At 40.6% G+C, this 12,697-nt stretch overlaps 1 protein-coding gene across 1 annotated transcript in view; it reads left to right on the top strand.

Moving 5' to 3' along the window:
* The window catches only part of cmah (cytidine monophospho-N-acetylneuraminic acid hydroxylase), an 84,337-nt gene that overhangs the window by 50,084 nt on the left and 21,556 nt on the right, over positions 1-12,697 (top strand). The window contains exons 10-11 of the mRNA XM_024262907.2: positions 1,989-2,124; positions 3,743-3,886. Of these exons, the coding sequence (XP_024118675.2) occupies positions 1,989-2,124; positions 3,743-3,886 (280 nt within the window). The remainder of the gene's footprint in view (positions 1-1,988; positions 2,125-3,742; positions 3,887-12,697) is intronic.

The raw sequence follows: 12,697 nt of genomic DNA, 5'->3' as shown, positions 1-12,697 counted from the left end.
GCCACATTAGCCTATAAAAACTAAAAAAAAAAAACAAAACAAACTCCAGTTAGCATGTAGCTGAAAAAACTACCTAAACTTCAAAATAGCCTTAAAAACTGAAAAAAAGCCTAAATTAGCCAAAACAGCTAGCATGTAACTGAAATATTAGCTGAACTCCAAAATAGCCCAAATTATCTTAGTAAATGTCAAAATAGTCCAAAAAGCTATCAGAATGCCAATTTTTAAAACGTTCAAAACTTTACTTTTTAACATAATAATGAATAATAAAAAGCAGGAATATTATTCCAGAATAAATCAACTTAAACCTTAAATAGCTTTCAATATTTTACTCTCTATAAAAATATATTCTGTCAAAAATGTACAATTTCAAAATAAGCGCAAGATAACATCGGGTCATTAATAACAATAAAATGATCTGGAGGGCCTGATGGATTTACCCGGAGGGCCGGATCCGGCCCCCGGGCCTTGACTTTGACACACGAGTTCCAGTATTTGCCGACCACTGCTAAACACTAACAAATCAAAATGAACGGACAAAACAGTACATTTAGCACATTTATCTTTAGGGATGTCAATTGACTAAAAAAATATCACATTAATCACATCTTTGTGTTGTGATTAAACACTATTAACCACAAAGTTTTACCAAGTAAATTTGATGACGATATGCATCAAATTCAACTTTTAAACAAAAACAGTCCAGAGAGAAAATTTTTCTTCATTGTTATTGTCTGAAATGTTCAAATTTATCAAGTGTTAACCATGATATCACAAAAGTGTCATTTGTTCGCACAAAAACAAATTAACAGTGAGATAAGCAGAACTCTAGAAAGATTTTAGTCTCTGGCATTACTCCAAGAAAACAGACATGCTGACAAACAGCCATAAGATACAAACCTGCATATCTGAACAAAAAAAAAGTTCCAGTCAGCTCTACTGCTCCGTAAACTGTGCAAGCTGCTCTAAAACAACATTTTCTTCCATCTTCTAGGAAAAAAAACAAGCAGTAAAATGTGAACTTTCCCTCTGAACTGATACTTTATTTAACCTATCATGAAAATCATTATTATATCACTTTTCTTTTTTTTTCTTCACGGCGCGTTGTTGTATTACTATGATAATGCACTGGATAAAATAGTCCGCTATTTGTTAAAAAAACGATATAAACCAAAAAATAATAAGATTAAAGTACTAAAAACCAACTGAATATTTATTTCTTTTGAAAATAATTTGATCCAACAGCTTCACAGCTCTTTATAAGTTGAGTGTCATACAGAATCATGCAGCTCCTCCATAAAACAATAACCAAGATTTCCTCATTGCTTCATCTGCAGCTACACTTCTGCAGCTTGGAGCCTGAAGATGCTGAAATCTCGTTTGAGGAAAAGCGCGAGTGCAGGGACAGAAACTTAAATGGATCTTGTATGTTTTTAAACAGAAAAAGGTCCAGCAGCTTACTTGTTAGAAAGGTTATTCATTTAAAAACCACTGAACAGGTTTCTCACCTGAGACTGTCAATAGACTCTGCGCGGTACGCGCTCTCCAGACAGAGCTGTGACGTCACCGCAATGCTCCTTTTTTAGTGAATCAAATAAAAAAATACTTGTTCTCATTCATCGTCATGTTTTTAATGACTTATCGCGTGAGTTGGTTTGTGCTTTATCGCAAAATGATGATTTAATGGAAACAGTGTCATTTCGAAACATTGTTTTTTTCAAAATTCCTAGAATTTTGATAAATTTTGTGCAAATGTGTCATGGAAACGCAGCTAATGATACGTAGTCTATTCTCTGTCTGCAGACATCTGTCTTCTCTGAGCTAAGAAAAAGCTCTTCTTTTGAGTCAGACTTGTTTTGCCATTTTGTCTTTATTTCATTTGATAAATCTTTGTTTCTTTTGAAAATGGCCGATGGCCTGACTCATGATGAGACTGTGGCTTGCTGCTGAGTGCCTCGCCCTGACGGGTGGAAATGCTCTTTCCCAAGATGCCTGGAAAGCAGAGTTCATCAAGACTGAGAGGAAGAAGCTGTTGAATTACAAAGCCCAGATGGTGAAATCTCTCCAGCCAAAGATCTACTGCCCCTTCGCTGGATACTTTGTGGAGGCTCATCCATCAGACAAGTTGAGTGCTGCTGAGGGTCAGGGTGGGTCCAGATCGCATTTCTTGAGGAGGACAGAATGAATCAAAGGTTTTGGTTGTTTTGACATATCCATATTTTGCTTTTGTCCTTGTTTTAACCCTCTGCAACCTACAGCGTAAAACTCAATTTTTGTCTACTTTTGAATTTTCTGTATTTTCAGTTTGAAAGACTATCTTCTGCTTGGTATCATTTTAATCAGTACAACCTGTCCTATGTGACACTACCTTTATTTTGTCATTTTTCCATATCGAATTCACACACTGGACAGGAAATCATGCAAAAACAGAAAACTCCGTCTGGAAAAAATGGAATTTATTTTACTGTGGAAACCCCAAAAATGTTTAATGAACAATTTTCACAACATAGAATGAAAGTTTTAGATGTAATTTCATAAAAGCAACAAGAATTGATTTAGTCAACAAACCAATCACATTTTTGAAGGAAAAGGCAAAAAAAAAAATCCAGGTGAAATTAACAGATTCCTTATTTGGGCCACATAAATGAACAGTTTCTGTTAGTAGAGGAACAGCATAGACTCAAAGGTCAATGCAGTGACCTTTCTGATGCTGTTATACAGACAGTGACTGTCTGCCTGTGTGGCTTCAGCCTCCAGGCAGCCCAAAAATAAAAATTTCTCTCCTAAGAACACTGCTGTCTATTTGACATTTATCCTGAAATTCTGTTTTTTTTTTTTTTTTTCAGCCTTTTCTTTTTTCGCACACATTGTCCTTGTTGTGTTTGTGAGGAATAATTAAGACGTTTTAGGGAGAAGTCTGATCCAGTTGGATTTCGGCTGGAATCTGCTCTCCGGTGGGGGTGTGTCTGTCTGCTCTGCTGCTCGCCTCTCGTAACCGCAGTGGGCGGGACGTTTGTGGAGAACGGCAGAGTTTCTGTGATTTTTTGACAATTCCGATGGTTGTTGCTGTAGTAAACTCATGTCGGAACCCATCCCAAAAAAATATTATGATCGATTTCCTCCTTGGAGGATTTCTAATAGCGTACAGCTCCGTCTCGCTCCGCCTCCACCGCGCTGCCATGCCTTGCAGCCGTCTGATCAAAGTTCATCTTCCACCTTATTTATTAAAAAAAGATAGTTTTTGTCCAAAAACAACAAATAAAGGCCATATTCTGCCCTTAATTCAGTAAAATATCAGTTACAGAATATAAATATAAAGTTAAAGTTAATTTTAGACATAGTTTCATCACATTGATCTCACAGGTGCACAGCAGGACGACTGAGGGCGTCCGTCGGTTCCAGAGGGTTAATGACCTTCAACAAAAGTCATCAGGCTGCTGAGCTTAAAACGCAGCATCTTTAGAGGGACTAATCTTTAGTTTGGTAACCTTTAAACCATTGTTCTCTATTTCTTCCAGAATGCTCTCAGTTATTGTAAATTGTTGATCTCTGTTTTTAATTTCTTCTCTTGCATGAAGCAAGTTGGTTTTAGTTTTACTCAGATCCATGTAAAGGTTGGAGTTGCTGCTGTCATTGAGTAATCTCAGAAAAAGACACCACACCGTGAAACTGTTCCAGCTTTGTGAACTCTACGAGCGCACACTAAAAACAGCATACTGTGCTTTCTGATGATTTGGCTCAGGTACATCAAGGACACAAACATCAAAAACCAAGCAGAAGATCTCAATGCACTCATCAACAAACTCGCTCCAAACATCCTGACCTGGACGCCTCTACCTGGAGCTGCGCTGGACCTCGCCGTGGCCCTGAGGGGTCCTCAGGACAGGTGAGATCATGGCCCAATCCGCATGCTTCCCTTTCCCCCTCCCTCTATTTGAAGGGGCAGTTTAAGTGTTAGTGTCTCCAGAAAATGTATTTTTTAAATCCGACCATCATAATGAAGAGATATAAAGTCCTCCGTCGTGAGGGTAAACCGCTCTGAGAAGCGCTTTCCTTCACATGGGTGTGCTCTGAAGTTTACATGATGACTTTTTGGTGTAACACGACCTTCTTAAAGTTATAAAACTGTTGTTATGTATATTCAAGTGGACTAGTGATTATTGGTGACGTCATTGAATGAAAGTGGCGTCTGAAATATGAGACACTATTTTTTCATAACTCTCCGTTTGGAGGGCTAAATGAAGGGCTAGGCAAGTCGGGCTTTCAGGGGCCATCCAAAAGATGAGGGATTTCACTATCATTGAGACACAATGACATTTCTGTTTGGCTGAAAATTAAATTAGCTAATAAATATGTCCAGACGCCGTCATAAAATTAGAATATCTTCAAAATGTTGATTAATATCACTTATTTTCAAGTGGTGAAACATGTATAATCTATTCGCTCAGTCAGCACAGACTGATATTTCAACTGATTATTTTACATTTTCCTGATTTTAACTTACAACTGATGAAAATCCCAAATTCATATTTCATGTATTTGTGGAATTTTTTTCAGTCACGTGACTCTTCTGGTTCATTACAAAAACTCTGACAACTTTTGCATCCAAGGGAGCGAGGATTTTCCAGGGGGGAGGGGAGCACGTGTACCACTTTAGTTTGGGTTTTGAGTGTTACGAAAAATAAGAGATTGGGCCGAGGCGTCTTCAGAAGACCCCCTAGAACGTCTGCTGGAGCTGAAGGCAGTAATTACAAAGTTGCTGGTACCAAACGTTTTGTATGATGTAGACAAAAACAAACAGAAAATGTTCACAGAAAGAAAAAAGAAAAGAAAGGGCTCATTCAGTTCATTGAGTCCATTTTGGAGTTCAGCAGAGGATATGATGTCTGTGGTCCACAGGGTGTTGGAATTGTGTAAGAGTTACATTGTCTCCACTAAATGCAAATGCAGGGTTGCTCAGTCGTTGATGAGTGTCCAGGGTTTGTTTTGGCACGCCTCGGTCCATAGCTGGCCTTCGTTTACGCTCTTCTCCGTGTGAGCGCTCCTCTCCAGAGACCTGGCCTGCATCGCAACACTTCACTAAACAAACAAAACAATAGCTTTAGGAAATCCGGATCCCAGAGTCTGGAGAGAGACAAAGGAGGCAGATAACCCACGTTGCTGGAAGTCCAGTAAAAAGTTTCCACAGCTACCGATGGTTTGGGGTGTCACTGTTTTTTTCTGAGATTCAAGGTCAACACAGCTGTACGACAGGATGTTTTAGAGCACTTCATGCTTCTTGCTGCTGACCAACTTTATGGAGATCCGGTTTCCTTTTTTTTTAAACCAGAACTTGGCACCTGCACAGAGTGCCAAATCCCCCAATACTTAGCGTAGGGACATGGAATCCCTGTTGTTGAATGGTCACCAAACTTGTCTGCCCTTAACGCCATAGAAAATCATGAAGAGATGTAACATGCCAGAGGAGCTAGCTGAGCAACATGGGATCTTGTAAGGCAAGGCAAGTTTATTTGTATAGAACATTTCATGTACAGAGACAATTCAAAGTGCTTTACATAAAACATTAAAAGAAACAATCAAAAGAAATAGTAAAAATGTCATTCATCATCATTCAAATCATTAAAATAAAATTAAAAGAAAGTAAAAAGATTTTAATTTAAAACAAGCATAGATAAACAGTGCGGACGTAAACTTTTGAATACATATTAATCAAATGCAACTGAGAACAGGTGAGTCTTTAACCTGGATTTAAATACACTGAGTGTTTCAGCAGATCTAAGGTTTTCTGGAAGTCTGTTCCAGATCTGTGGTGCATAGAAGCTGAATGCAGCTTCTCCATGTTTAGTTCTGACTCTAGGAACTGATAAAAGACCGGATCCTGATGACCGGAGAGGTCTGGCTGGTACATACTGGGTCAGGAGGTCAGTCATGTATTTTGGTGCTAAACCATTCAAAGCTTTATAAACCAGTAACAGAACTTTAAAGTCTATCCTCTGACAGACAGGTAACCAGTGTAAAGACCTCAGAACTGGACTGATGTGGTCTACTTTCTTGGTCCTTGTGAGAACCCGAGCAGCAGAGTTCTGAATAAGCTGCAGTTTCCTGATGGATTTTTTTGGTAGTCCTGTAAAAACACTGTTACAGTAATCAAGTCGACTAAAGATGAAAGCATGCACTAGTTTCTCCAGGTCCTGCTTAGACATCAGATCTTTAATCCTTGAGATATTTTTGAGATGATAATAGGCTGATTTAGTGACTGCCTTAATGTGTTTATCAAAATTTAGGTCTGTGTCTATCACTACACCCAAGTTTCTGGCCTGGTTGGTAGTTTTTAGTTGAATAGATTGAAGCTCTGTAGTGACGTCTAACCTTTTTTCTTTAGCCCCAAAGACAATAACCTCAGTTTTGTTTTTGTTTAATTGAAGTAAGTTGTGACACATCCAGTCATTAATGTCCTCAATGCATTTACCAAGAGCCTGTACAGGGCCTCGGTCTCCTGGTGTCAGTCTAATATATATCTGTGTGTCATCTGCATAGCTATGGTAACTAATGTTGTTGTTCTTTATAACCTGGGCCAGTGGGAGCATGTAGATGTTAAATAGAAGTGGTCCCAGGATGGAGCCTTGGGGCACTCCACATGTAATTTCTATTGGCTCAGAAGTGAAGTTACCAATTGACACAAAATATTTCCTGTTTTCTAAGTACGTTTTGAACCAGTTTAGTACTGGCCCAGTGAGACCCACCCAGTTTTCCAGTCGTCTGAGTAGTATTGCGTGGTCGACTGTATCAAACGCAGCACTGAGATCCAGTAAAACTAGCACTGACATATTTCCACTGTCTGTATTCAAACGTATGTCATTAGTCACTTTGGTCAGAGCCGTTTCAGTGCTGTGGTTCTGTCTGAAGCCGGACTGGAAGACATCATAGCAGTTGTTATTTATTAGGAATTCATTTAACTGATGGAAAACAGCTTTTTCAATGATCTTACTTAAAAATGGCAGGTTTGATATCGGTCTGTAGTTGTTCATTTGAGTTTTGTCTAGACTGTCCTTTTTTAGGAGAGGTTTGATTACAGCTGTTTTCAGTGGTTCTGGGAAAACACCAGATGTTAATGACAAGTTCACAATCTGGAGCAGGGCTGGTTCCAGGATCTTTGAAACTTTTTTGAAAAAGCTTGTGGGTAGAATATCCAGACAGCAGGAGGAGGAGTTCAGTTGACATAGAATGTCCTGCAGTTCTTTACTGTTTATGGGTTTATGGTAAGACTATGTAACGCTTGGGAGCGGCCGTGGTGCGGTGGAAGAGCGGTTGGCCTCTGATCAGGTTCACTTCCCCTCTTGTCCACCCATGTGCCCAAGAGTCATTCGGCTTGGCGCTGAAACCCACATTGTCTCTGTGGGCATTATGTTGGTAGCCAGTGTTCGGTGGCGGGGTCACCATCAGTATGTGAATGTGTATGTGAATGGGTGAAAGGGACTTTGACTGTAATGCACCTGTGGCCTTCAACAGAGGTCGTTTATGGCAGACACAAGTACATGTCACTTATGCTAGGAGAGTCCACAGATTGACTGACTATGTCACGCCACTTCGCTTCGGTAGTTCAGGCCAAAGGAGCCCCAACTCAGCCCTAAATATTTTACATGCACACATTTTTCATGTTTTCTCTCATTGTCCAATATTTGAAAAATCCTATCCTTGTATTGGTGTTAGGTATTTCTAATTTTCTGAGACACGGTATTCTCCCCTTATTCACAGGGTTTAGAGACCATCTCACCCACCCCACCCCTCCTTTTCCCAGAGGCCCAAGAATGTCCGTTACCAATCCATACTCACTAAAAACACTTCTGATTATAGTTTGCAAAACTTTTATTAAAGAAAATTGGAGTGTTGCTCAACATAGAGTTTTATTTTTAAATCCAGAACGATAGACTGTGTATTTTGAATGGGGACTGTCACTCTGTCTCTGCCTTAAATCATTAACCCCAAACCTCAAAATATTCACCTTTTTCAGCTTATTTTGACTATGAAAAGGTCAGAGAATGTCCTGTAAATGTGTGCTTTTGCCCCTTTTTCCAGAGGACATTTTATTTTCAATATCTATCATCATTTTAGAATTTATAACGGTGCTATAATAACTAAAAATGTAAAAAAACTAAATCAAAATGTGATTTTTAGAGTTCTTAGTGAAAAAAACAGTGCAAATGAATATGAACAACAGGTTTTGATTGTTAAAAGTTAACATTTTTCCAGTATAAAGCTATTTACTGCAAAGGTTCTGTATCTTTCTTTCTAAATTTACACTCATAAGTTACATAACTATGCAAAACTGGAAAGGGAAGTAACTCACTAGAAGTAATCTAAAATTGGATGAGTTAAACTTACAACTGAATTACTTAAAATGCCAAGATATTCAAAATTTTCAACAACTTCTATTTTCTTTTCTGCCACAGAAACATCAGCCAAAATAGGTTTATGGTTTGTTTACATTTAGACTTAAATTTGACTGTTGGAATAAAAAGAAGGGAGGTCATTAATGTAGAGAGAATAAAGTAAAGGCCCTAGAATGGAGCCTATGGAACACGTGTAGAGATGGGGATAGGAGGGGAATGATAATGGTTTATCCTAACTGACTGAGATCTACTTGATAAATAGGATTCTATCCATTTTACAATTTTCGAGGAGAAATAGAATTTTGTTAGTTTGGTCAGAAGTTTTTCACCGACAAACTAATTAAAAAAATTGGACATAAGGCCCCGAGTGGGGCTGCGGCTCAGCTGCTACTCTGCCAACTTTCAGCGTTCTTTTTATCTACTTATATTGCCATATCAACCCTAACACCCTGTGACTATACTTTTGCTGCTTGGACATACAATGGTGAGTCTCTCCTCTGCAACAAAGAATCGATGGAACACCACTTCCATGAGTAGAGCAGCTGCAAACAAACTTTCCCTCCACCATTTTTTTTGTTCCACCGTCTCACCGGAATACCTGTTGCTGGCACGAGTCCCGGGTCCATAGAAACGAGCGAGGAGAAGAGGCTCCATGGTTGGTCTTCAGGTGGCGATCCAGCATATTACTTGGCTCACTGGTGTCTCCCACTGTAGAAGAACACACTACAGGGGGCTGAGGCCGATTCCTCTCTGGCACGGGACATGTGGGGAAGCCTTCTCACCGATCTGTCCCAGCTGATAACCTGGAGCCAGCATGGTATTGGAACAGTGGTGGAAGTGCTGCCTGGTCCTCAGAGCCATTCTGGCCTCCTATGTTTGCACTCCTTGACCAGCAACTGTCATGCAAATACCCCTGGAGATCGCGCCACAACCAGAAGTGCCTGCTACAACTCCCGATACGTCCAGCTGATTCTGCTGCTATGGCGACACTGACTGGGATTGGATAGCTGAATGCGCGCTTGATCGCAAATAAATCCTTCCCCTTCAACAAACTCTTTACCTGGTAAAACTTGAACTTAAAGCTCCTCACAGAGACCTGGCAGAGAGAAGGTGAATTCATTCACCTGAAGGATCTGTGCTCAGCTGTTAGGATGCCCCGCCCCTGTCGTCACGGTGGAGGACTTGCTGCTGTATAACATGTAACATATTTTTTAGCATTTTAATTTACCCCCCCACCCCCGGCCCTGCTGGTGCTTTCTTAAAGGATTTTAATCAGTTTTTATCATCCATCATAAAAGTGTTTGATGAAGTGTTTCATGAAGCGATGTCTCTTGAGCGTCAAGAACAATTCTTCCCACTGAAGAAGTGGCTGAGGTGGGTTTAAATGGTAGATGGTACTGATGAAGACAGAAGCCAACTGTGCAGACAGGAAGCCGTGGCAGTGGCTGATGGGAGTTGTAGTAAGGTGACAGCAGGGTTAAAACTCTGGTGAGGCCTCCCTCTGGTGGTCTGGGGTGTAACTGAGGGTGGAACCATAACAATGGCCCTCTGTCTGTCTGACTGACTGACTGACTGTATTTGATCTTTTTTGTACTTTTATATGTTTTCTTTTTTATATTTGTATGTCGTTTTACTTTTCTCTTGTAAAGCACTTTGTGACAGCTGTCTGGTATATAAATAAACTTTACTTGATTTTATGATTTATAGTGTCAAAAGCTTTTTTCAGGCTGAGAAGCACAGCTCCAACTACACCACCCAAATGTAATAGATTCTGTTTTCTATGAAAAAGCAGTAAGCCGTCTCAGTTGATGGCTAAGCTCTGAAACTAATCTGCATTTGATGAAGATTAAAAGATAACATGTTGAGGTGAGAAATTATTTGTTGGGAAATGAGTTTTTCTGCGACCTTGGACTCTGTGGGGATGATATTGATAGGTCTGTAATTTGAAGGCAACATGGACTCTCCAGTGTTCTAGGTTGGAATCACAGCAAGACTTCCATGGAAATGTGGATTCAGTGATAGATTGATTGATGGTTAAGGGATGTATTAAGGGTGAGTTAAGTTCTTTAAGTATTAAAGTGTCTATACAAAATATGTCTTTTGGTCTGTTTGACTTAAGTGATCTTATTGTTTGTGAGACTTAAGTTTCAGTGACACTTCAGGAACACTTCAGTGGCAACAATTAGAAAAGCCTCCAAACAGGACTGGTGTTACATGTGGAGGTCATTTCAAGTTTCTCCCTCTTGATCTTTTTTGGCTGGTTTTCCACTCGTGCTGATTTTGGCTTGATAATTATCTCTACTGGCAGTATGAGGAGATTCCTTAACCCTACAGAAGTTGAACAGGTTGTCCAACTTCTCCAGGATGGCACATCCACACGTGCTGCAGCAAGAAGGTTTAATGTGTCTCCCAGCACAATCTCCAGAACATGGAGGAGATTTCAGGAGACTGGTGGTTATTCTGGGAGAGCTGGACAGGGCCGTAGAAGGTCCTCAACCCCTCAGCAGGACCCATACCTGCTCCTTTGTGCAAGGCGGAACAGGCTGAGCCCTGCTCGTGCCCTACAGAATGACCTCCAGAGGGCCACTGGTGTGAATGTCTCTACCCAAACAATCAGGAACAGACTTCATGAAGGTGGCCTGAGGGCCCCACGTCCTGTAGTGGGCCCTGTGCTCACTGCCCAGCACCGTGGAGCTCCACTGGCATTTGCTCAAGAACACCAGAATTGGCAAGTCCACCACTGGCGCCCTGTACTTTTCACAGACGAGAGCAGGTTCACCCTGAGCACCTGTGATAGACGTGAAAGAGTCTGGAGAAGACAAGGAGAACGTTATGCTGCCTGCAACGTGGTTCAACATGACAGGTTTGGTGGTGGGTCAGTGATGGTCTGGGGAGGCATATCCATGGAGGGACGCACAGACCTCTACTGCCTAGGAAATGGTGCTCTGACTGCCATAAGGTATCCAGATGAAATCCTTGAACCCATTGTCAGACCCTACGCTGGTGCAGTAGGTCCTGGTTTCCTCCTAATGCACGACAATGCCCGGCCTCACGTGTCAAGAGTATGCAGGCAGTACCTGGAGGATGAAGGAATTGAAACAATTGAATGGCCTTCACCATCCCCTGACTTAAACCCAATAGAACATCTCTGGGACATTATGTTTGGGTCCATTAGGCGCCGCCAGGTTGCTCCTCAGACTGTACAACAGCTCAGGGATGCCCTCACACAGATCTGGGAGGAAATGCCACAAGACACCATCCGTCGTCTCATTAGGAGCATGCCGCCACGTTGTCAAGCATACAAGCTGGTGGGGGCCTCACAAGATACTGAAAAGCATTTTGAGTTGCAGAAATTAAGTTTTGGAAACAATGGACTAGCCTGCCACATCTTCATTTCACTCTGATTTGATGGTGTCTACACAATTGAGCCTCTGTAGGCTGAAAACTTTTATTTCCATTAAAAGACTTGACATCCTTTTGTTCCTAAGACACTGCCCTGTCGTTATTTGGGTAGATATCCAACTTCATATTGAGATCTGATGTATCTAATGTGTTTCTTTAAAGTGATCCTTTAATTTTTGTGAGCAGTATATAAAAAATCTAATTATTTGTATGCTTTTTTTTCATCGAGTAGACCAGGGGTGTGTATGGAGCCGCATAAATTGAAACGCCTCTTAAAAGTCTTACATTGTAGGTAAAACATGGAGAATGTGAAGAATAAACTATAATTTCTCCTGATGCGAGTCCTCGTGTCATATAAGCTTCTTCTTTGGTCTCATGACAATTTGGTGAGGTATTGCAGCGTCTAACTGTCTGACAAAAGCTGAATAGCCTCATAATAAACATATGAGCTTTTATTTTGACATTCCTCAATGACACAAGGAGAGGGGGTCGTCATCAGTCTCTCCCTCATTCTCACTCCAGGTGCAGGAAGAATTCAAACATAACAGGACAAAATCATAAATGTTCAACAAATGTTCAACAGTCAGACAACAAAACACATTGAGGAAAACCCAAACTTAAATCCAATTTCAGTCAGACAGGCAAAAGAACGGGTAACCCACAATTCCTTGCGCTGCCAGACCGACAGCAAGCCCAGCGTGTCTGAGACCATCACTACAATATGAATGAATTACAGTTAGTTTCCTTGCTTTGATGAAATTAAAGACATGCAATAAAGAAATACAATTTTTGATGTTATTTTATTTAGAGCAGGGGTATCAAACTCAATTCAGCCGGGGGCCGCTGGAGGCGGAGTCTGGGTGAGGCTGGGCCGCATCAAAATAAATAATAATTATTAATTAATT

This window comes from Oryzias melastigma, linkage group LG5 (genome assembly GCF_002922805.2).
Source record: "Oryzias melastigma strain HK-1 linkage group LG5, ASM292280v2, whole genome shotgun sequence".
NCBI lineage: Eukaryota > Metazoa > Chordata > Actinopteri > Beloniformes > Adrianichthyidae > Oryzias > Oryzias melastigma.
This window is presented reverse-complemented; position numbering and strand designations above follow the sequence as displayed.